Source organism: Cynocephalus volans, chromosome 10 (genome assembly GCF_027409185.1).
Source record: "Cynocephalus volans isolate mCynVol1 chromosome 10, mCynVol1.pri, whole genome shotgun sequence".
NCBI lineage: Eukaryota > Metazoa > Chordata > Mammalia > Dermoptera > Cynocephalidae > Cynocephalus > Cynocephalus volans.
Window position 1 is genome coordinate 356476 of NC_084469.1, and position 25347 is coordinate 381822.

The window sequence follows — 25347 nt, forward strand, 5'->3', positions numbered from 1 at the left end:
TACTAACTCTCCTGATTCCTGAGAAAGTCAGATAAACAATTTGGTTTTGGCTTGGTGATATGGAACATTAGCAGGAGTGACTCCATTTTAGTTTGGTCTGTTGGGCCTAGTGCAGGAGCTCAGTCCAAACCTATAAATTTTATGGAACAGAACCCTTGTCCATTGCTGGTGGGAATGTAAAATGGTGCAGCTGCTGTGTTAAACAGTATGGAGATTCCTCAGAAAATTAGAGGGCTGGCCAGTTAGCTCAGTTGGTTAGAGCATGGTGTGATAATACCAAGGTCAAGGGTTCAGATCACCAAACCTGTCAGCTGGAAAAAAAAAAAAAAACAAACAACCCGGGCTGGCCAGTTAGCTCACTTGGTTAGAGTGTGGTGCTAATAATCCCAACCTCAAGGGTTTAAGGATTTGCATCCCCACACCAGCCTGCCAGGGAAAAAAACCAAACCAAAACAAAACAGAATTACCATGTCTACTACTTCTGGGTATCTATCCAAAAGAATTGAAAGCAGGGACTCAAACAGATAATTGCACACCCATGTTCAAAGCAGCATCATCCACAATAGCCAGAAGGTGGAAGCAACCCGTGTCCATTAAGGGATGAATTGATAAACAAAATGGAGGAATCCTGAAGACAGTATGCTAAGTGAAAGAAGCCAGACACAAAAGGACAAATACTTTATGATGATGCTGCCTATGTAAGGGATCTAGAGCAGTCAGATTCATAGAGACAGAAAATAGAATGCTCATTGCCAGGGGCTGGGGGAGGAGGGAATGGGAAGTCACTGTTTAATGGGCACAGAGTTTCACTTTGGAAAGGTGAAACAGTTCTGGAGATGGATGGTGGAGATGGTACAGAACAATGCCACCGCATGTAAAATCATGCAACTGTATACTTACAACAAATGGTTAAAGCCGTAAATTTTATGTATACTCATATTGTAACGCAATAAACAAAAATAGAAATTTAAAAGAATAAAGTTGGCTTAAATCCAGGCCCTCAACCTAGCAGAGCCGCTCAGGTGACCCCGTACACCTGGTCCAGCTCATCGACCTCGCCCCCGCCCCTCCCTCCCCAGCCCCGCCCCTCCCTCCCCAACCCCGCCCCTCCCTCCCCAGCCCCGCCCCTCCCTCCCCAGCCCCGCCCCTCCCTCTCTCCCTAGCCCCGCCCCTCCCCGCCCCCACAGGTTGCGACCCTGCGGCCCCCGCCATCTCACCACGCAGGCGCGGAGCGGTGGCCAGGATGGGGCGTGGCCTCATTCTGCGCCTTTGCTGAATTCCAGCCGCCACTGCTGTGGGATAAAATGATTCCCAGGTTGGGCTCCCTGGCCTGTTGGCCTAGTGGAGGCCGACACAGCACACGCGCAAACCGAGCACGCGCGTCAAAAGACGGAGAGAGCGCGCGCTCCCCACGTCCTGCGCGCCCGGCTGCCAGGCCTCCGTCTCAGTCGTGACTCCCGCAGGGCCGGGGCTGGCGTGCCCACGTCTGAAGAGCAATGCCCCGGGAGATCATCACGCTGCAGCTGGGCCAGTGCGGCAACCAGAGTGAGCAAGCGAGCCCTGAGCCCCTCCGGTCTCTGGGTCTGCCTCTTCCCGGTCCTACCCAAGAGCTCGGCATCCACTAGTCCCTCTTTCCCTTCCATGAGTCTCCTGCCCTACTGCGTATGATGACCCAGACCGAGAGCTGTGCCTCAGCCCTGGGCTGTGATGGCTCAGAGACCCAGGTGTCTTGGGTCCACCCTTGAGTGTGACAGCCTCTGAGCCTACAGCTGGGCTCCTCAGGCCTTAGGACTCAAGTAGACTCAGGTGTCTCCCCCTCTCTCCCAGTTGGGTTCGAGTTCTGGAAACAACTGTGCGCCGAACATGGTATCAGCCCCGAGGGCATCGTGGAGGAATTCGCCACCGAGGGCACTGACCGCAAGGACGTCTTTTACTACCAGGTGCCCCCAGCGACTTGTCCAGGGCCGGCCGTGGCCCGGGGTCCCTGAAGGGAAGGGCAGCGGCCTGGTATTGGGAAATCCGCTGGGCAAAAGTGCCAGGCGGCTCGCTTGAGGAGGGAGGGCCGGCAGGAGCCAGTGTTGGGAGGACTGAGGACTGGGCAGGTCCTAGCCAATTGGGCCCCTTCCCGGACTCCCCTTGACAGGCGGACGATGAGCACTACATCCCCCGGGCGGTGTTGCTGGACCTGGAGCCCCGGGTGATCCACTCCATCCTCAACTCCCCCTATGCCAAGCTGTACAACCCAGAGAACATCTACCTGTCCGAGCATGGAGGAGGAGCTGGCAACAACTGGGCCAGTGGATTCTCTCAGGTGTCCAGGGAACCATTCCAGAGACCCTTGGGAACTCCTGCCCCAGGCTCAAGCAATCTGTGAATTTGACCAGATCAGATTGAAAATAAATGAGTCAAAGAGATACCCTGACCAGAGGGACAGCCAGGGAGAGGTTTATGCAAGTTTCGAGCAAATCATTTGCAAAGTAGTATTTTGGAGTTGAGGGCTACATCTGAGGCTCTGCTTCAGGGTGGCAACCATGTCCCAGGGTAGAGCTCTTGGCGCTGAGAAGAGACACTCTACAGAACCTTTGACCTGACCCTCCCTTCCCATGTCACTATACAGGGTGAGAAAATCCATGAAGACATCTTTGACATTATAGACCGAGAAGCAGATGGAAGTGACAGTCTAGAGGTGAGGTTCTCCCTATAGGGGTGGGGGAGACTGAAGAGTGCTGGGGAAAAAGCAGGAGGTGGCCTGAACAGGTGATGTGATGGGGAACTGGTTGCCAAGGAAACCAACCCTGTGCTGTAAGAGTTGGAATTCACAGCTCCACCCCCACCTCTGAGGAGGTGGAGGGGTTAAATTGACCTCCAATGGCCAATGACTTAATCAATCATGCCTAAGTAATGTAGCCTCCATAAAACCCCAAAGGGGCTGAGTTCAGGGGGCTTCCAGGAAAGTGAACATCTACATGCCAGGAGGGTGGCCACCCCACCTCCATGGGGATGGAAGCTCCTGCACTGGGACCCATACAGACCTCACAGTATGTATTTCTTCACCTGGTGTTTATTTATATGCTTTAAAATGTCCTTTATAATTCACCAATAAACATCAGTGTTTTCCTGAGTTCTGTGAGTCATTCTAGCAATTTTTTTTTTTTAAAGATGACCGGTAAGGGGATCTTAACCCTTGGCTTGGTGTTGTCAGCACCACACTCAGCCAGTGAGCCAACCGGCCCTCCCTATATAGGATCCGAACACGTGGCCTTGGGGCTATCAGCACCGCACTCTCCCGAGTGAGCCACGGGCCGGCCCTTCATTCTAGCAAATTAATTGGACCCTAGGAGGGTGTAATGGGAACTCCATAGCTTTTTGGTTCTGGAGAATATCTCTTTTCAGCACAAGGAACTCTACCCTGGGACACTGTTGCCACTCTAGAGCAGAACCCCATAGCTTTTTGTTTTATAGCCATTTGTCAGAGGCACATGCCACTTGCAGTTGCCATCGGAAGTGGAGGGCAGTCTTTTGGGACTGAGCCTTCAACCTGTGGGATCTGACGCTATCTTCAGGTACAGATGCTTTTTGACTTACAGTGGGGTTTCATCCTGGAAAAACCCATTATAATTTAAAAATATCCCAAGTCAAAACACATTGGGTTGTGTCCCAATAAACCCACCATGAAATTGAAAACTTGTGAGTCAAACCATCGTGCGTTGGGGACACTCTAGAGATAGTGCCAGAATTGAACTGAATCAGAGGACATCCAGCTGGTGTCTGTTGCAGAATTGGTTGCTTGCTTGTTGTGTGGAGAAACCCCCCCCACACACATCTAGTGTCAGAAGCGAGTTGTGAGAGTACTGTTAGAGAAACTGAGTTAGTTTCTTCCTGTATACACACAGGGCTTTGTGCTGTGTCACTCCATTGCTGGGGGAACAGGTTCTGGCCTGGGCTCCTACCTCCTGGAGAGACTGAATGACAGGTAAGCCTGTGTTTGGGAAGATGGCATTAACCCTGGTTCCCTGGGTAATGTCTTTCCTTTTAGTCACTTTTTCCTCTTGAGCTGGAAAGTCTGCCACTACCCCCTTTTGGGTCTTACGGACAGACCTACCCAAGGAACATCTTGGAAGAAATAACTTGGGGAACAGGGGATTTACTTAGGGAAGGGAAGGGATCTACAGATTTTCATGCTTGAGGCTTATCTTTTTTGGTTCTGAAGACTCAGTTCTGTCCTCACCACTTTTGCATAAGAGATTGGTGGCACTTGGAAAAGATTGGTCCCTGTTTTCCCTAGAAAATGGGCAGATGCGCATTGATGTACCTCGATGTACAGAGATGGGCGGTGATGGGGGCCCTTCCAATTCGCTGTGTGCCCTCCCCTTTTCCCCCTTTCTCACCCTCAGGTACCCCAAGAAGCTGGTGCACACGTACTCGGTGTTTCCCTACCAGGAAGACACGAGCGACGTGATGGTCCAGCCCTACAACTCACTCCTCATGCTCAAGAGGCTGACCCAGAACGCAGACTGTGTGGTGAGCAAAGGAAGAAGGAGGTGGGGGCTTTGGTCTGCCTCCCCTAGCCAGTGAGTCACATACACCCTGCCCTTCCCAAGCACCTGTCCACACAGAGAACAGAGGACCACAAAGTCATACCCTTCAATCCCTGTACAGCCAACTGCAAATTTAACACGGCCAAGGAAGGATAAGGGCTCTAGAGTTTCTTGCGCCCCAGCCCTGCTGCTTCCCCATCCCAACAGCAGCAAGTGGTGCGACTGCTGCTTTCCCCTGAGTACTCAAAAGAGCTGTCTAGGGAGGCAATCCAGACTGCCTGCAATCTACCCTTCCCCGAGCACGATCACTAACACAAATAGAAATTGGTGAAGGGAAAGGATATTAAGCTCTCCTAAGAAAGTTGGTTTTCCAAAGATGATGGCAATAAAAATACTGTTTCTCCAAGATGTGGACTATTTTGGTAGCCTATTATAACCCTCACCTTTCATTCTCATAAACTATACTTCAACTCAATTCAATGAACATTTATTGAATGCCTTTATATGCCCAGGCCTTGTGGTAAGCAGCCCAGTTACAGAAAAGAATAAGACATGAACCTAACTCTCAAGTGTATTTCTGTGTGCGTGTGTGTGGGAGGGGTGTTTACAATTTAACATGACAAGGTAATAATGACAAAGAGGAGGACATCTAAACTGGGATTTGAAAGATAAACAGTAAGAAAACAGGGCCAAAGGGTGTGGGGAAGAGAGAGGACATTCAGATAGGGAGAAGAGCAAGCTAGCAAGTTATATTTAAGGGATTTTAAGCAGTTTGATAGAAATGAAATATAAAGAACAGAGGAAGGGGATCAGTATGGAAAGAGAAGCAGGAGTCAGATCATAAAGGGCTTTTTATGATAAAGGGTATTGGGATTTTATCCTGCAGATGAAGGTAAGCCAGTGAAGAGTTTTAATCAGGGTGTACTTTCTGGGTCATGATAGCTAAAATTGTGAGCATCTTCCTGAACAAGATTAATCCTGGTTCATAAATCAATTTTAGGCCCAGATGTATCCTTTTCTTGAACAAGCTGCTGCAAGAACTTCAGAGGAAGAAGAGTTTTTCTGTGTGGTATAAAATAACATTTCTTGAGAAAATAGTTTCTTCCAAAGAGATAAAAACTTAATGGAAAGATCACCTCAAAAAACCAGAGTTGCTTCTTCCAAGGTAACTAGACAATTACTTAGGGGTCTGACTATCAAATACCAAAAAATATTGATAAGTCCTCCTTTCCTGCCAGCCCTCAATACAAAATTCCTAAAGAGATAATAGCAATCTCAGATTGATGTGTGTTAGATATGAGATCACATCAGATGTGCCATTTTATATAAGTAACTCGGAAGTCCACCAGTAAAAAAAACCTCTGCAACTATATGCAATGATAAAACAATCAAAGATAAAGTACTTTTGAGATTAATATAGGTAAGGGATAGGAGAAAATAAGGGAGGATTCCTCTGGGTTAGTTTAGTCCTGTAATGTCTATTCAAGGAAGCCAAAAAATTCATAAGCAGATGTAACAGTGTAGAAGTTTGATAAGACGACACATAAAACATTGCCCAGCCACTATAATCAACCTGAGAACTTTCCAATTTAGTAAAACAACCACAAATACAGTCAATTTGGGGACTGCCATAGCCCATTACTTCTTCTATCCATTGTTGGCTCACAGTCTATTTTTTCTTAATGATATTTATTTTTTATTTCAAAGGCAAGCATGTTTATTGGAGAAAGTTTAGAAAATATAATAGCTAAAGAAGAAAGTAAAATAAAACTAGTACATTACTATCTGTCAAATAGCTTTGACAAAATAAAATTTTGTGAACCTGAATCTGATCAAGCCTTGATCCAACTACCAATTTACAGGAATACAGAGAACACGGGGACATGCTAAGCCACAGGGATGCAGTCAGCAAAATCCAGTCTGTAGGACACTTTACATGACAAAAGGGTTTCTTCAACAAAACACAGCAGAATCCCAATACATGGACTTTACTTGAATCCTAACCCAAACTTTTTTATAAAAACAAAGTATCATTTATAATATTTATAAGAGTGCACGTTTGAACACTGAGTAGAATCATTAATTTTTTCAAGTAATAATGGTAGTGTTTTTTTTAAGTCTATTTTTCAGAAACACATGCAGAAATACCTACAGATTAAATGATATGACACACAGGATTTGCCTCAAAACAAGAGGTAGAAAAGAACTGGGATACAGAAGACACAAAATCAGACATGGATAGATAAAATTTGAAGCTGACTGCATGGTGGGACAAAATATTATTCTGTCTACTTATGTATATGTTTTAAATTTTCTGTAATAAAGTTTAAAAAATGATTCATCATCCATACACATGCTGTAAAATGTGAACAGAGATTATTTCCTTCATTTAAAAAAATATTCACATAGGGCCAGCCCGTGGCTCACTTGGGAGAGTGTGGCTGATAACACCAAGGCCACAGGTTCGGATCCCTATATGGGGATGGCTGGTTAGCTCACTTGGGAGAGCGTGGTACTGACAACACCAAATCAAGGGTTAAGATCCGCTTACCGGTCATCTTTAAAAAAAAATAATAATAATAATTCACATATAAAAACACTGTGGAAGTATATGGCATACCTGGTTTAAAAACCTTTTTTCACTTGGTAATACATAGACATGTTTTCCCATACAACCAGAAAAGCATTAAAAGGTTTAAAATAACTGCAGTATACATATATACCACTAGTCTTTTAAACCTTTCCCTAATTAAACTGTTTCCTTCTTTTTTTCTTGGTTGCTGGTCAGTACAGGGATCCAAACTCTTGACCCTGGTGTTATAACACCGCACCCTAACCAACTGAGCTAAACTGCTAGCCCTCCAATTGTTGATGTAACAAAGAAAAGCTGAGCTATAGATCACTGAGCATAAATCTTTGTCCTTGTCTGTAATTAACCACTTTAAGTGGAATTACTGGGTCAAAAGGCATTAACTTTTTTTAATAACAGCTTATTTAGATACAGTTTGCATAACATAAAATTCACCTTTCTAAATTGTCTAATTCAAAAACAAAAACAAACAAAAATAAATAAATAAATAGTCTAATTCAACAGTTTTTAGTACATTCACAGAGTTGTGCAACTATCACCATTATATAATTTTACAACATTTTTATTACCCTAAAAGAAACCAATACCCATTAGCAATTACTCCCCATTTCCTCCAGCCCTAGAAAAGGTATTCACTTTTTAAGTAGCTTAATATATGTTGGCAAATTACCTTCCAGAAAGGATGTCCCATTTATGTTCCTATCAGCTATATGCCTATTTTTCCGTATTTACCCCAGAATTAAGTATTATCATTTTTAAAAACTTAATAAGCAGAAATTAGTAACCCATTGCCATTTATATTTGAATTTTTTTATTACTAGTGATTGAAATTTTATATATTCATTGTTTCTGTTTTTTTTTCCTTTTGTAAACTGTCCATATGGTTTGTCAGGGGCTAAAATCTAATTACAAGTCTAAATAAAATATCCCTTGGAATAGAAAACTGGTGTTCACAAAGATAATGAGAAATCCCAGAGGCAACATAATCTTTTGGAGATTAACTATAATGTGGATACTCATTATTAGTACAGGTAAATTAGAGCTTGCTATAATTATAAATAAAGGAATGACCACATTTCTATTTTCAATCAAAGAAGATACTACTTCTAGGTCCCTTTGTTATTACAGAGTAGGCTTGTCTCAGTGGCACTTCAGAACAAAGCATCCCATCCTATAGGGACAAAAAGCCCATTATTGTATAGTACTTGTGACAGTCTGTTTAATGAGCCAGTTACTGGCAAATTAGAAGGAAAAAATTAACCCAAACTGTATAATGTAATGATAGTTGTTGCTTGCACAAAAGCAGAAATGAAACCAGCTAACTGCTAATGGAGAGAAACCACCCAACTTTACAATTAGGACAGATGGAATACTGAAGGCAAAGAGAGGCAAAGTAAGTGAAGGCATCCTTGGAAGTCTTTCTGGCTACGAAAATCAACAAGAAAAACCCTTCAAAGACTATCATTAGAAACACTGCTCAATAAATTTCATTTGAAATTTGATGTGTAGATTTTTTTTCACAGAACAAGTGTCTCTACTTACATAGGTCCTCCCTTTTGTTTCTTGTTCCTCACTATTGTTTTTTGCTCAAATTCTAACCTTTGAAGTCAGAATTGCTGTCTACCCTGAATCATTTCTCAGGTCTTTTTATTTTGGGGGGGTGGGGGAGGGAGGGAACACTTTTTTTGTGTGTGTGAAAAAAAAGATTCCACAATAACCCCCAAAAGTATAATACGGTTGACTCAGACTAGTGACTGTTAAAGCAGATCCCAACAGAGACCTCAAAAGGAAATCAGCTCGTGGACTACTCTTAAATCAATATCCCTAATTCAAAGACCACCCACCTAGAATCTCAGAAGCATAAACACTGGAAAGGAGCTCAGCAGTCATCTAGCCCTCTGTGAACCATGTACTCTTCGTAGAAGGAGGAGTGGAGGAGAGAGCTGGGAGGGAGTTCACACACATTTCCAGGGCTCATTTACCCTCCCCTTATCTCCTATAGTATGAATCAAACCAAAAAGTTACTCGAACTTGCTCTTTTCTGATCCTGTCAGGATATACTCTTGTTGCCTCTCATTTACAGATAGTATTGAGGCTAATGAAAATACAGGCTATTGGAAGGGAAGGCTTGACATTCCTATTATTATCCTAGAGATAATAACAGATCAGTGACCAGAAGAAATCTAAGCTGGAAGATCTCTGATATGGCTACCAGAATTTCTCTGGAACCTGAAAAAAAAAAAAAAAAGTGAAAGCCCTGAAATACTACAGTGACAAGGTACCTACATTTATCTCTCTCTTACGTTTTTTGTTTGTTTGTTTTTTAAGATGTAAGAGGGCACATTCACAGGTACAGAAAAACTGTGACGGAGAATACAGAACACTGAATTCTGATGATTTTTTTGTACCCCTATTCAATCTTCTAATACCTCAAAATGCATAAAACACTTCAGTTAATAATGTGCCATTATTCAAAACAAGTAATGAAAGAAAAATTAAGTATTTCAGATTTGATTTTTCTGACCTGAACTAATGATCTTCCTCCCTTTCCTAAACATTTAAAATATCTGAGAACTAAACAGTCACTCTTCAACATTCCTAAGTGAAATGTCAACACTCATACTCAATTTATGACAGTACTGGAATGTGAAGCCTAATTTTCACTTTAAACCTCAAACTACCTTCCAAGGAAGCTCATTTCCCCCAAACAATTCTATGAACTCCACTGCCAGAATACTCTATTCTCTGGGGTATTAACACTGTCTGTACCCTTCATAGGTATCAGTCCTCTCCATAAATGGCACATTCAACTGTTCTTTCAGTCTTATGAGTCACACCCTCATTTTCTTATATCTCTCCCCCACCTCCTTGGTGTGATGGGAATGTAAAAAGAGTAACTGTGTTCTGGATACACAGCAGGCAAGCTACCAGGAAATGCCAGAGATAACCAATCACGACAATGCCTTAAGAGACCCAGAGTACAAAAGGGGGTTCTGAGTGAGAGTCTTAAACAGCATATTAATAAGCTTAAGTGAACACTGTTGGAGACCAGCAAATTAAAACTAACTGTAACATTTCAAGATGTGTCCCAGTCACAGCAGCTCCTTATGTGTAGACCATGACCCCACATTCTGCTTCAAACATCTCTCTCAGGCAAGGGGCATGTGAAAGGTCCCTCCTCAAAAATAACAACATACGTGCTAGCAAATCATTTGCATTAATAAATGTTTGGTTTAATATTCATTTAAGCCCTGATAAAGTTTTTTTTTTTCCATCAGCCAGTCATCCTTTGATACAAACTGGCTTAATGAGGACCAACCTTCTTACTAGGGGTACAAATCTGACTGTGGGAAATGAAGTTTTGACTGGATAAACGCTCCTGAGTGAGGTTAAGGGTTTCTGACAGAGCAATGAGAGAGAAGTTGAAACCTGGGGGTCACAGAAGAAGCACTATCAAAAATGAGTGAAGAATGTAGTAGGAAAGTTTATCATCAAGTTTGCTAAAGACTTTGGAAGCAACAAAGGCCAGAGACTGCTCTGACACCTTTAACCCAGCTGTCCGTCAAACTTGGAGAGGATTAACTTAATAACTGAACACTATCTTCCGGTCAATGAACTTGGAACATTTGTTCTTCTCCAGCAAAATGAAAATCTTTCAGACAAAGGATAATGTGTGTTTTGATTTTAAAACCAAGAATTTTAATAGAAAAGCTATTTTTGGCAAAGACACATTAAAAAAAACAAAAAAACCCACATACTTTGTTGTTTCAGGTTTATCCAGAATAGTCTCATTTCATTCAGCTGTAGAAGCCCCCTACAAGTCAATTTCCTTGGAACTTCCCCTGTTATGAATAAATCCAAACTAACTAAGCTTGGTAGATCCTCTGAAGACCTACGTGCACTTTAGATGATGACAACTGACAGGAGCAGCAGTTCCATTTTCACAGAGCATGACACATACAGATACTTAAAGCGTATTTATAGTGCCACTTTTCCAGTTCAGGAGCACACACTATTAGACATCGTCAATATCCTTGCCTATAAACTGTGGCTATGGATGCCTAATTCTTTGGAACAGGGAGGAGTGGCAATGGAGGCTTTGAAAAGGGTGAAATCTCACAATCTATTTCATAACTGTTCTTTAAAAGCTTATAATTTTTCAAGTTGCTGCTTTGGTGGCTCACACTGACACTCAAGACTTCACAAACTTCCTTGACTGATCGAGAGGTTACTTAACATGCTAATTCATGCTAATCGCTCAAGCTTGTTTTCTTATCACACCTATGGATACCTTTTCAACATCTCACGCCTCCACTCCAACAGTAACTACTAAAATCTCCGAAGGGAGTCTTCAAACCACACTTGGGCAGGCAAGAAAAGGAAGGTAATTGCCTTAAAGGGACACAGCTTTCCCTGGCTAAAAAGAGGGGCTCTCGCTCACTGAGAGCGGCTCAAGATGTTACCAGAAGCTCCTGCCCACAGATGTGCGGGACGTGGGTGCGGGCGCAGGTGAAGCAGGGAAGACAGCTGGAAGGCCCTGGGAAGAACTGGGGTGCCAAAGCCTGGAGGCAGGATGGAGGAAGGAGGTGAGGCAAAATTAGGCAGGTACAGGAAGGAGCCACTGCAGCTAAGAAAACAGAGCAGGCGAGAGGTAGAGCCCTAGAGAAACCTGACGAATCCACGACTCGGACGGTTGCCGCGGGTCCAGTTCTCTCACCAGAAAGCCGCGTTCAGCCCCAGGCACCACACGGCGCTCCTGGCTGGCCGCTCCCACACCAGGGCTGCCTGCACCCGACTCAGCAGAGGCTCGTAAGGCCCCAGCACCTCCACCAGGGCCCGCTGCGCCGCTTCAACCTGCTGGGCCCGCTCCCAGGAGCCTGACATGGCTCGGCGGCCCCTGAAAGTCGACCCTAAAGCAGGGCCTGGGGCCGCGGCCACCCTCTCAGCCTCCGCCATCTCCCCCCAGCAGCCACGACATCCGGGGCCGCCGCCAGTCACAATAACACCAACTGCGCAGATGCGTGGTCCGGCGGAGGAGGCCTCCTCTCCCACAGTGCGCTTGCGCACAGGCTCAAGCACGTGTCCACCCAGAGAAGGGGAAGGACGCGGCGCCAAAGAATGTACCCGGCGCCGGAGCGAGGAGCCCGGGCTGGAGCCGCGCACGCGCAATCTGTATGACTGAAGCCAAATAAATAAGGAAGTGCCATTGCCAGAACCCAGTTCTCATTGGAGAGGAGAAAGCTCGTGGGTGGAGCGGATTATTTGGCGCCTGCGTCTTACAGCGAGCGGGCAGGCTTGCGACGGCGTTGCTGGCGGGAGCAGCTTCAACGCCCGAGCCTGAGGAGCGATGCCGAGGGAAATCATCACCCTACAGTTGGGCCAGTGCGGCAATCAGAGTGAGCGAACCTCCGGCCCCTCCACTTAGCCGGGTTCCTTAGATTCAATGGGCTCTCGCTGTGAGATCCTGGACTCCATCTGTCCTTCCCAGAATTGTAGTTCTCCGAAAGGCGGGACATCCGTGACCCAGTGTCCAGTTGCCCAACCCGAGGGGTCCTTCCTTACCCAGTCGCTGGCATACAGGAGCGAGTCCTGGGGCTTCACTTCTTTTTCCTGGACCCAGGCGCTCCGCCCCCCAGTTCCTAATTGGAACCTGCCGAGGTCCAGATATCTTCTTTCTCCCCCACCCGCCTCCTCCCCCTAGTTGGGTTCGAGTTCTGGAAACAACTGTGCGCCGAACATGGTATCAGCCCCGAGGGCATCGTGGAGGAATTCGCCACCGAGGGCACTGACCGCAAGGACGTCTTTTACTACCAGGTGCCCCCAGCGACTTGTCCAGGGCCGGCCGTGGCCCGGGGGGCCCTGAAGGGAAGGGCAGCGGCCTGGTACTGGGAAATCCGCTGGGCAAAAGGGCCAGGCGGCTGGCTTGAGGAGGGAGGGCCGGCAGGAGCCAGTGTTGGGAGGACTGAGGACTGGGCAGGTCCTAGCCGATTGGGCCCCTTCCTGGACTCCCCTTGACAGGCGGACGATGAGCACTACATCCCCCGGGCCGTGTTGCTGGACCTGGAGCCCCGGGTGATCCACTCCATCCTCAACTCCCCCTATGCCAAGCTGTACAACCCAGAGAACATCTACCTGTCCGAGCATGGAGGAGGAGCTGGCAACAACTGGGCCAGTGGATTCTCCCAGGTCATTTGCTATTCCCTGGCAGGGCCCACAAGTCCCTGTGTGGCCGCAGGCCCTGTGACTTCTCAGAGAGATGAAACCAGATCAGGATGTATGAGAGCTGGAAGGAGAGAGACATGGCTGCAGGGAGTTAACTACATAATATTAAGAACCTGCACTAGCTGGTGCTGTGTGCCAGGCTATTCTAAGTGCTTTACATGTGTTAACTTATTTAAACCTCGGAGGTACTACAGGTTCACAGCCTCTTATCTGCCTTTCCAGAATCCAAAAAGCTCTGAAGCCAAAAGAGCAGCAAAACCAAATCTCAATGGAGACAGACTATTTTAGAGTTTCTGTCCATTTTATTGTTATTACTCATACCTTTCATTACAGAAATATTAATGTATTTGATTAATGCACCTCAGATCTCCTCTGGGGTTTTATTTAATATACATATATGTACCATATTATCTTTCTAAAATCTGAAATATTTTGAATTACAAAACATAACTGGCTCCAAGGATTTTAGATAAGGGTCTGTGGACCTCTATTATTACCTTCATTGTACAGAAGCGGAAACAGGCATAGAGAAATCAAGTAACGTGCCCAGAGGCACTCAGCTAAATGGGCTGCAGCTAATGTATGAACCCAGGTAGTCTGGGTATAGAGTGCTTGCTTTTAACCACTGTGCTGTACTGCCTCTCAATGTAGATTAAAAGCAGGGCAGGGGCCGGCCCATGGCTCACTCGGGAGAGAGTGGTGCTGACGACACCAAGGCCAAGGGTTCGGATCCCTGTATAGGGATGGCCGGTTAGCTCACTGGGAGAGTGTGGTGCTGACAACACCAAGTCAAGGGTTAAAATCCCCTTACCGGTCATCTTTTAAAAATAAAAGGCAGGGCACCTATGCTACAAAAAAGTACTTTCAGGTGCTATAAGGAGAATCAAGGGTGGCTATTCTGAGGTCAGGACCCTCATCACATGGTCCTATCCCACTCTGACCACCCCCCATGTCTGTCTGTACAGGGAGAGAAGATCCACGAAGACATTTTTGACATCATAGATCGGGAGGCAGATGGTAGTGACAGTCTAGAGGTAAGTGTCCCAGGAATGCTGGTGGGAGCCGACATAGGGAAGTCTTGGCAACACCCTTTAGAAGCTATCTATTCAGCACAAGACCCACCCATGTACCCTTTGCACTGTACAGAAGCTACTGGGCCTTGCTGGAGACAAGGCAGAGTCTCCTAAGCTGTACATGTAAAAGGACCGTAGGGGAAGGAAGGGCTCAGTAAGATAGGAGTCCAAGAAATTGTGGGGTGAAGGGCCAGCCTGTGGCTCACTTGGTAGAGTGTGGCGCTGATAACACCAAGGCTGCGGGTTCCGATCCCTAATAGGGATGGTTGGTTAGCTCACTTGGGAGAGCATGGTGTTGACAACACCAAGTCAAGGGTTAAGATCCCCTTACCAGTCATCTTTTAAAAAAAAAGAAATTGTGGGGGGTGAGTCCAGTTTGAAATTCTGCTACTAGATACCTGGACACTGTTGCCCATTCTCCATGCAGGGCTTTGTGCTGTGTCACTCCATCGCTGGGGGGACAGGCTCTGGCCTGGGCTCCTATCTCTTAGAACGGCTGAATGACAGGTAAGTCTGTGTTTGGGGGACTAGGAGGAGACATGTCCTCCAACTTGGTTTCCCAAGTGACTGGGAGGCCCTGCAGATAAACATCCCTATGTGCTGGAGTAGGAAAGAGCCCTTCTAGTCTCTCCTATAGTGAAGAAAGTGAAGTTACAACAACTGAGAACCCAATCACACTCCTAGTGGTGGGAATTGGAGCCTAGGATCTGGGCCAGGTACGAAGGTCCAGGGAGTGTGGCCAGATTAGGAGCTGGAACTCTAGATCCTAAGATGTCTCTCTGCCCTTCTCCCTTGGGGGTTACAGAGTTCCAAAAGTCAAGTTTCCCTTCTCTACTGATCCTGTGACCCACCCAATTTCCCCTTCCAGATTTAGCTGCTTTCCAGACAGGTGTTGGGGAACCTCATGTTCACCAAGCTCCAGTCTGTTGCCCTGATCTTTTTCTCCCAACCCCCACCAGGTACCCCAAGAAGCTGGTGCAGACGTACTCAGTGTTTCCCAACCAGGATGAGATGAGCGACGTGGTGGTACAACCTTACAACTCACTCCTCACGCTCAAGAGGCTGACCCAGAACGCAGACTGTGTGGTGAGTCCTGGATGCTACCTTTCCCCACTCCCAGTGTCCCTGTCGACTTATTCATCTTCATGCATTTAAAAAGCCCATTCTGAGCCCTCCTTTGCCAGAGGCCTGTGCAAGTCCCTTTTAGATGGGACTCTCTGGCCATGAGGCTCAAAGGAAATTAAGCTTCAGAGCCTAAGTTCAGGCGGGTTTCCTATTTTCACTGTTCCCATAAATCTGCCACCCTCTTTTGTCCCCCCAGGTGGTGCTGGACAACACAGCCCTGAACCGGATCGCCACAGACCGCCTGCACATCCAGAACCCGTCCTTCTCCCAGATCAACCAGCTGGTGAGCACCCACTACCCACTCCTGGACTCCTTTGGACTGGACACCCTCCTTGCTGGAGGGCCATCTGGGGAAGGGAGGCTCATCCAGGCCAAAGCCTATGAAGTGACACCCCGGCCCCCAGGTGTCCACCATCATGTCGGCCAGCACGACCACCCTGCGCTACCCTGGATACATGAACAACGACCTCATCGGCCTCATTGCCTCGCTCATTCCCACACCCCGGCTCCACTTCCTCATGACCGGCTACACCCCCCTCACCACGGACCAGTCAGTAAGAGCAACCCTCAGTGGCCCAGGCCAGGCTGGCCCTGGACCTGGCAGGCCCCAACCTAGTCTCTCTCTTCCCCCCACTACCCCAGGAGCTGCCCTCTGCAGCTCCCAGAGGCTCTGCGCTCAGGCACAGATCTACAGCTTTCTTGCTGACATGCTCTCTGTCTTCCCATCTTCCTGTCTTCCCTCTGCCTTTGGCTCCTGCAGGGCTTGGGTTGTATGGAGTTGGGTTTTGCTACTGCACAAGGGCACGAGTTTGCTGAGCGGAGGAGGGCGAAGACCGTAATCCTGTGGCAGAGACTCAGTACAGACCTGAATCTAAAGACATTCCCCACAGAGACCCTCCTACCCCGAGTCTGATGGGAACATGTGTTGACCGCTGTTCTCTGTCCATGAATCAATGGACTGTGCCCTGAGTGCTGGCCTGGTCCCTGTGACCCACTGTCCCATCAGGTGGCTAGCGTAAGGAAGACCACGGTCCTAGATGTCATGAGGCGGCTGCTACAGCCCAAGAACGTGATGGTGTCCACAGGCCGGGACCGCCAGACCAACCACTGCTACATTGCCATCCTCAACATCATCCAGGGAGAGGTGGACCCCACCCAGGTGGGTGAGGCCCCTCAGTTCTACCCCCTGAACCTGCAGGGCTAGAGGAGAGGCTACCATCACCACTCCTGTGCCACCCCAGGTCCACAAGAGCCTGCAGAGGATCCGGGAACGGAAGTTGGCCAATTTCATCCCCTGGGGCCCAGCCAGCATCCAGGTGGCCCTGTCCAGGAAGTCTCCCTACCTGCCCTCAGCCCACCGTGTTAGCGGTCTGATGATGGCCAACCACACCAGCATCTCCTCGGTGAGTCTCGTAGTTTGCACCTTTTTTCCCCTAATTGGTTTCCTGATTGTGACTCACCTCTCTCCATCCCAGTTGCCCCTGCTTCCAGCTTTTTTGCTGTAGTACAGCCCAGCCTTGATTTCCTGGCTCTCTGGGCCACATTGTTTCTCAAAATTCTTTGTCACCCTTGCTTTCTGTTTACCCCAAGCTCTTTGAAAGGACCTGTCGTCAGTACGACAAGCTGAGGAAGCGGGAGGCATTCCTGGAGCAGTTCCGCAAGGAGGACATGTTCAAGGACAACTTTAATGAGATGGACACGTCCAGGGAGATTGTGCAGCAACTCATTGATGAGTACCATGCAGCCACACGGCCAGACTACATCTCCTGGGGCACCCAGGAGCAGTGAGTCCCCCAGGACAAGGACCCTCATCTGCCTTATTGGTTGGGCCAGGCCCCATCTGACTGACCACCCGCTCAGAGCACAGATCAGGGACCTCACACGTCTCTTTCTCATACACACACGTACACACATTCTCTGTTGGCCTGGGGACATGTTTACTTCTCCTCTTATGAGACTATCTTTAATAAAGCAGTGGACATAAATGAAGTCACTGGTCTCTTTGAAGGCTTTAGAAACCGGGCAAGGGGATGCCTGTTCTTTTCCCATCACTCTGATGGAGTCCCTCCCCATTTCTAGCATCTTCAACTCTGAGCAAACGGTCTCCCCCAGATTTTCCTTCTGCCTAATTTTGGAGAACACAGGTGGGGTTTGACCTACCTGAAATTCCTTTCCAGGGTGAATAGGCCCACAGATATTACCTTGTTCTCTGTCTGGCCCCCTTTGGATCCCAGTTGCCTCTCACAAGTCACTATATTAGGTGAACATTCCACCCGTTTCATGTTCCCACATCAGAGAGTCCTGTTGATTACAAAACCTGTGGGCCTGAGGCCACCACCCCTACCACTAGGCCCTGGGCAAGCAATGGAATCAGACCGGCTACCTTTAAGCTTCTTGCAAACAGGGTGGTGCTGGAAAGACAGTCCAGGAGATCCACTAGTTTCAGGCAGCTGGAGTCTAGGAACATCAAGTCAAGAGGACAAATTTATTCTTTTATTTTATTGTTTCCATATAATGTATGTATGTTTGTTTGTTTATTTATTTATGATTCTTAGAAAAGAATAACAAAGTTTGCAAACCTTTATCTAGACTGACCAAGAAAAAAAGAGAGAAGACAGAAATTACTAAGATCAGAAATAAAAGCAAGGGGCTGGCCCGTGGCTCACTCGGGAGAGTGCGGTGCTGATAACACCAAGGCCATGGGTTCGGATCCTATATGTAGGGATGGCCGGTTCGCTCACGGGCTGAGCGTGGTGCTGACAACACCAAGTCAAGGGTTAAGATCCCCTTACCGGTCATCTTAAAAAAAAAAAGAAAGAAAGAAAGAAAAGCAGGGGCGTGGTAGAGCAGTTGCTTCTATTATGCTGGAGTGGGCTTTGAGGAGAGAAATGTCCTCCTCTTTTTCTGGTTTTTGCTGGTGACTCTCCTTGTGTCACTGCAGTTGAGTGTCTGGTGGGCTGCCTGCATGGTGGCTCTGGCTACTGTTGTGTTGAGCCACTTTTGCAGCAGCCGTGGCTGTGGTGGGCCGTCCATGTGGAAGTGGTGTTTTTGGCATGCTCCTTGCCTGCTTCCAGGCGGGGAATGCTGCCCTCTGTTCCTGCCTAGTGTCCCGGGTGTGCTCTGTTTCTTCAAGAGGCCAAATTGAAAACCTGGACTGCAAGCAGGGTCAAAAGTTTTTCCACAGCTAAGGCACCATATTTCTGTTCTCAGATGGTCTCCAGTTATTTAAAGGACAGCGACTTCCACTTCTGGTCAAAGACTGTAGGGAAGTACTTGATTTAGGAGCCTAAATCTTCAGGATCGAAAGGGCAAAGCAGCTTCTTCTTAGTCTGTGGTGGATTGTCCGGGCCCCATTAGGGTCTTATATACCCTAAAGGTGAGGATTACAGTGATGGCTAATATGCATGCATACACTGTGATAAGTACATTCTTTTGTTTAATCCTCATGACAACCTTACGAAGTGGTAGACATTATTATTAATCTCATTTTATAAATGAGGAAACTGAGGCCAACAGACTTAGATTCAAACCCTGGTTTGACTGACTGGTATCTGTGTTCCTAACCATTGCACGGTCCTGCCTTTTGTGATAGTTTATAGGCTGGTGTAGAATCATCCTATTTCTGAGGACTTTTGGAGTCCCTGGATGAGCTCATGATTGTCAGAGGTTGTGGCACGTTGAATACCTGTGTAGAGAGGGTAGATTGTATCCTTGGAGTGGGGGTAAGGGGTGTCAGCCTCAACTGGCCTAAATATACTTACAAAGTGTCCCCATCACCCAAGTCAGGGTAATTGGCAACTTCTGCCTGCCTCAACTGGCCTAAATATACTTACAAAGTGTCCCCATCACCCAAGTCAGGGTAATTGGCAACTTCTGCCTGCCCTCAGGATGTCTGGGGTCAAAACCAGAGGGTCAGGCTGAGTGGATCAGAAGGATTGGGGCTGGCAGAGCTCAGCACAAGGGTGAAACACCAGCCCAAGAAAGTTTCTGCCACTCTTACTGGGGCTGAAGAGTACTGAGGAACTTTGGGCAAATTGAGATCCCCCCCCCTTTTTACATTAGAGCATACTTGCTCACTATTGGCCTGGGGATATACTTTTCCTCCCATGAACCATTTATCTTTAATAAAGCTCTGCATGTGAACAGAGTGAGCACTATACAGGTCAGACCCCTATGAACAGAGGGGATCCTTGTAGGACTGATGCACAGACAGGCAGTCAGAAGCCAGGCCCTGGGTTGCCTGAGGGATGGCAGGGAGGCCACAAGCCTGTCACCATTGCAGTCAAAGCAGCCAGGCTGTCACTATCAGTTGCCAGTGTCTGCAGGGGGCTGACTCAGGGAGAGCCAGCCTCGTTGGTATCAACCAGCTGCCTGTTCTCTCAGTAGGGAGGAAGATGACTTCAGCAAAAACCAGTGTACACCTGGTCCCTTCTCAGCTTCACTTCCTCCTTCTGCACCACTGGGTACCTGGTCTCAGTTCTCTCCCTTAACTGCCCCCGCCCCTGATGACCAACCTTTCTTCACTTGGGGCATGTGCAGGAATAGCTAGTGATGAGTGGGGGGTCATGAGCTGGCAAATGTAGAGAGGCTGGTACATATTAATGGCCAGCTGGCCCACTTCCAGGCCACAAGCAGGTCCTCCTTTGCAAGATTCTGTTAGGCAGAATGTAGAGTCCCAGGCAGGAAGAAATACCCAGGTAGTCCAGAGTAAAAGCCATGTCTAGATAGTACTACAGTCACCAACCCAGAGGGGTGAATAAATACCCTGGGAGGGAGAAATGGATCCGCAAAGATGTCTCCTTTTTCTGACTGCTGAGCACCAGGCATTGTAAGAACAGACTCACACTTCAATGCCAACTTCAGAACCAGGTCCCTCCCACAAGGCTATTTCCAGATCAACCATCACCCCACACCAGTGCAGCCCCTCCCTGTTCTTGGCCAGCAGCAAAACCCAAAGTGTGTCAACTAGAGGGCAGTGGGAGGCCAGGTGGAAAGGGAAGGAAGCCTCTGGGAATCAGGGCAGCAGGTGGTGCTGGTATTGAAAAGTCCCTGTGGTCTGAGAAACTACAAGCCACAGAGATAACTGTCCCTGCTGAGAGACAAGCGTTGCTGTGGAAAAGTTGGAGAGAAAGCAGAATGCTCAAGCCTGGAACAGGAACTTCTTCTTGACTAAAGGAATAAGAGGAAATTAGCCATTTAAAGGTAATGTTCCCAGAACACTCCATTGTCATGTGACCCCAGGGACTCTCGAACATGCATGAGACAAATCTGTAGCAGGAAGCACATAACCAAAAACAGAGTTGTGTGAAGGAATCTGAAACTTACGGATCGCAACTTTGGGAAGCATATTGAGATGAGGTAAAGAGGTGACAAGCACAGTGGGCACACACACTGGACAAAGTGTTTGGTGGGTCAGTCTAGTAAGCCTTATCCATGGTCTCTGCCAGTTTGCAAACATTCTAGATCTCCCTAGAATTGGGCACTCAGTGGAGAGTCAGTTACAATCCAACATACAGTACACTGTCCAGCAATGCCCATCTCCAACACTTGCTCCCTTTCCATTCCCTCTCAGGCATCTTAAGCAGGGAAGGGGCTGCCCTAGAAAAGTAACGAAACATTTTCAATCGACATTCTGGTTAACCAACTCATCATTTACAAGTTTTAATTAAATTCCACAGGGCCAAATAACCACAGTGTAAGAGGTAGAATCAAGTTTCTTGCAAAGCTACAGGCCCCGGCAGTTAGAGTCCAACAACCCATGAGACCCAGTTGGAAATGTCCTCCTCATATCTCACTGGCATTATTATCTTAGTGATGCTGGCCATGGAAGCTGGAGGTAGCAATTCTTCCCTCCAACCCTCAAATCCATTACTGAGTTATTAATAGGGGACCAACTCATTCTGGTTTTAGCACTGAAACTTTGACTCCTGAGAAACCCCTCAGATTTGGTTTTAAAAATGAAATGCCCACATTCCCTCAGTCATAGGAAAATTAGGACAGTTGGTCACCCCAAATTAAAGAACACCACAGAGAATGACTGGAAAATCTTGAAGCAGTATGTATGAGGGATTAGGGCTGAATTAAGGCCTGGTAGACATTTGTTCATAAATTAAGCAAGCTTTTATTAAAAACAGAGACCGAGTTGCCCATCACTAAGCTTCCTAATGAACCCAACTTAAAGAGGCTCCCAATTTTATTGGAGAGGGGAAGTAGCATTGTTGCCATCTGTACAGCATTTTACCCTGCATGATGCACTTTCTCAAGCATGAATCATCTGGGCCCTTAGAGGGAGGATTTTTGTCATTTATCATCATAGGGAAATGGGCTCAGGAAGGTTAAGTAACTTGTCCAAGACCACACAGCTGTTAAGTGAAAGACACACTTGACCTCAGGTCCTCTGGCTCCAAATCAATTCTTTCTGCCACACCCAGTGTCTAAGAAGTGCTCAGAGGTTTCCTGTGGCCTGAATGGCAGTTGCAAATTCTTGAGCTGAGAAGGAATGTGATGAAATCTGTATTTTAGGATGGTTAGTTTGGAACTGGCTTGAAGAGTAAATTGGTACCATTTAGTGTGAAGTGAAAAAGCATTCAGTGGTATTTCATTTTTGTTTAAAAAATATGGATATAGAGTTATCCTTCAGTATGTGGGAGATTGGTTCTAGGATCTCCCTTAGACACCAAAATTCATGGATGCTCAAGCCCCTGATATAAAATGGGGTAGTATCTGCATATTACCAATGCATATCCTTCTGTGAACTTTAAGTCATCTTTAGATAACTTATAATACCTAATACAACGGAAATGCTATGGAGGGCCAGCCTGTGGCTCACTCGGGAGAGTGTGGTGCTGATGGCACCAAGGCCGCGGGTTCGGATCCCTATATAGGGATGGCCGGTTCGCTCACTTGGGAGAGCGTGGTGCTGACGACACCAAGTCAAGGGTTAAGATCCCCTTACCGGTCATCTTAAAAAAAAAAAAAAAAAGTAAATGCTATGTAAATAGTTGTTATACGGTATTGATTAGGGGATAAAGACAAGAAAAAAGTCTGTATACTTTCGGTACAGACGAAAGTTTTTTTCAAATATTTTTGATCTGTGGTTGGTTGAATCTCCAGATGTGGAACCCACAAATATGGAGGGCCGACTATATAGAAAGAGATAAAGATCGATATATATAGAGAGATGGAAAGAAGACTGAAAACAAGTATAATAAAATATTAATAGGAGTTACATTTGGCCAGTGGTATTATATGTATGTTTTTCTATATTTTCCAAATGGTCTGTGATGGATATATTTTACTTTGATAACCAGAAAAAATAAGTTTTAAGCGTAAATGAGTAGAAGTGTAAACAGGAAGAGCAACCAGAGGTAAAGAGCCCACACATGGATAATGCCAATAAAATAGATATGAAAAACAGATGCCAATAACAGAACAGAAGAAGAAACCTATGGTGTTATCCCACCAAGATCAAGGGTTCGGATCCCCGTGCCAGCCAGCCACCAAAAAAACAGAAGAAGAAGCAACCTAATTGCTTGGGGGTGGATACATCTTATTTCTCACGGATTCTTACCCTCTATCTGAAAACTATGGGAGACATGAGAGTTTAGGATTATTTCAAAATCAAGTGGATATATTTGATTCAAGTTTAGAATTCCATAAGAATAGCAAGCAAGGAAAGAAGCTCACTATTTTTCATATTATGGACAAGAAAAAAGTTAACATCCTAAATTAACTTTTTATAATATATTGCATTAGTATACAATTAACATACAATATATATACAGCCCTGCACTGCTTAACGAAAGATCAATTCTGAGAGATGTGTCATTAGGCAATTTTGTCACTGTATGGACATCATGGAGTGTATTTACACAAACCTAGAAGGTATAGCCTAATTCACACCTAGGCTATGTGGAATAACCTACTGCTCCCAGGCTACACACCTATGCAGCATGTTACTGTATCAAATACTGTAGGCAATTGTAACACAATGGTAAGTATTTGTCTATCTAAACATACCTAAACATGAACAAGGTAATGCTTTGTACTACTGTGAAGGTTCCGATGTCACTAGGCGATAGGAATGTTTCAGCTCCATGATAATCTATGGCACTATCATTGAGTATGTGGTCTATTGTGGGCCAAAACGTCATTGTGAGGCACATGACTGTATTTATAATGTTTATAATATTTACAATTAATATACAATATCTATATATTAATATACAATATAAACGGATATGAAAAATTTTAACAAAACTATTAAAGTGATGGATAGTTAAATACTTAAAAAGCTAGAGAGGGATTGCTGAAAGTATATAATTTTTGCATGTCATCATGTTTTATTCTTGTGGTTTTTCAAATTAAATAAAATGTCTCAAAGTTGTTCAATTTTAAGTGCTATATGTATACAAAACAATATTGAAAATACAAAGCCATATTGAAAATCTTGCTGAGCATTGCCTGTACATCAAGCACTGTTCTAAGCACTCTGCATATACCAGTAGAGCTCAATTAATTTCCACAACCACCGTACGGACAGGCGCTGCTATATCCCAGTTTTGACAAAGAGGAAACTGACACTGAGAGGAAAGTGAGACTCAGGGTCACACAGAGAGTCAGTGGTCGAGGGAGGTTTCTCAGCTTTCCTAGAAAGAGAAAACTTAGGAGGAGTCACGATAACTGCCAAATATTGATGGGCTGTCAATTGCAAGAGGTGGGGGGACGTATTCTGTGACACTCTAGGAGCAGAACAAGGACCACTGGAGAGAACTACATTGGGGCAGATTACAGCTCCCCAGCAGAAAGAATTTCCACATGAGCAATACTGTCCCCAGGCAGATGAGTGGCTCTGAGGACTATGAATCCCCCTCCACTGAACTCAGCAAGTTCTGCATGAGGGCTTGCCTGCAATAGACAGATCCATTTATTTATCCCGAGAAAAGGAAAGGGCACTCTGGAGAGCCAAGTTCACGTACAGTTATGTACATGACTCACAGGTGAGCCTGTCAAGTTTTGATTCACAGTCTACTTACTCTTACTTGGGACAAAATTCTAAACTGCTTAGGTGTGTAAATTCCTAGACCAACACAAATTTGAAGGAGAAAGGAAGGGCTAGTAGGGACTCTAAAGTAAAATCAGTTAGGAACAGAGCTATCATCCTGATAAGGAGAGATATTACGAAAAGCAAAAGCAATAAGCAGCCATTTGGCTTAGGGGCAAACATACCTTCAAAGGAGTCTGGGGCAGTGCAGCAAAATAGAAATGTTGGTGCTCATGGCACATGCCTTGAGTCGATAGGAAAGATTAAATTTTGTTCAGTATAATCCATTTAAGAAAGGAGACATAAATAATATATTTTACAAATATTTCCATTGAAAATAGTTGTTAGTGCTAGGTTTGGCAGCACATGAACTAAAATTGGAATGATACAGAGAAGATTAGCATGGCCCCTGTGCAAGGATGACATGCAAATTCGTGAAGTGTTCCATATTTTTCAAACAATCCAATTAAAAAATGGGCAAAGGAGCTGAATACACATTTTTCAAAGGAAAAAAAGAAAAAGGAAGGAAGGAAGGAAGGAAGGAAAGAAGGAAGGAATGAGGGGAAGGAGGGAGGAAGGGAGGAAGGAGACCACACACTAATACATTGAACTTTCAGAAGGAAAGAACAAATCTATGGTTACTAGAGGTGGGAGTGGGGGAGGGAGAGGAGGGTTGAGGAGGCATCAGGTAAGGGGCATAAAGAATAATTACAATTTGTAATAACGAATATGCTAATAATATTGACTCGATCATCA

The 25347-nt window shown here is 45.9% G+C and overlaps 2 protein-coding genes and 1 non-coding gene across 4 annotated transcripts; 2 read left to right on the forward strand and 1 right to left on the reverse strand.

The window, feature by feature from the left end:
• Positions 1-9061: 9061 nt before the first annotated feature.
• LOC134387026 (reticulophagy regulator 3-like) lies at positions 9062-12153 on the reverse strand. Its single transcript, XM_063109225.1, has 2 exons — positions 11846-12153; positions 9062-9124 (listed from the first exon to the last, which is right to left on the reverse strand). Exons 1-2 carry the CDS (start codon positions 12082-12084, stop codon positions 9118-9120), a joined length of 246 nt encoding a protein of 81 aa, XP_062965295.1. The 5' UTR covers positions 12085-12153; the 3' UTR covers positions 9062-9117.
• A 322-nt stretch (positions 12154-12475) lies between these two features.
• On the forward strand, positions 12476-17396 carry LOC134388311 (tubulin gamma-1 chain-like). Of its 2 annotated transcripts, none has more exons than XM_063111249.1 (11): positions 12476-12524; positions 12830-12942; positions 13147-13314; positions 14316-14411; positions 14851-14930; positions 15383-15509; positions 15745-15831; positions 15953-16102; positions 16555-16707; positions 16790-16951; positions 17139-17396. In XM_063111249.1, exons 1-11 carry the CDS (start codon positions 12476-12478, stop codon positions 17334-17336), a joined length of 1383 nt encoding a protein of 460 aa, XP_062967319.1. In that variant the 3' UTR covers positions 17337-17396. The 2 variants fall into 2 exon arrangements, with proteins under 2 accessions (XP_062967319.1, XP_062967320.1); XM_063111250.1 differs by having other exon boundaries at positions 14316-14384.
• Positions 17397-24938: 7542 nt separating this feature from the next.
• Positions 24939-25045, forward strand: LOC134389745 (U6 spliceosomal RNA). The gene has a single exon (XR_010024723.1). It is a non-coding gene; the product is annotated as a U6 spliceosomal RNA (small nuclear RNA).
• The last annotated feature ends 302 nt before the right edge of the window (positions 25046-25347 follow it).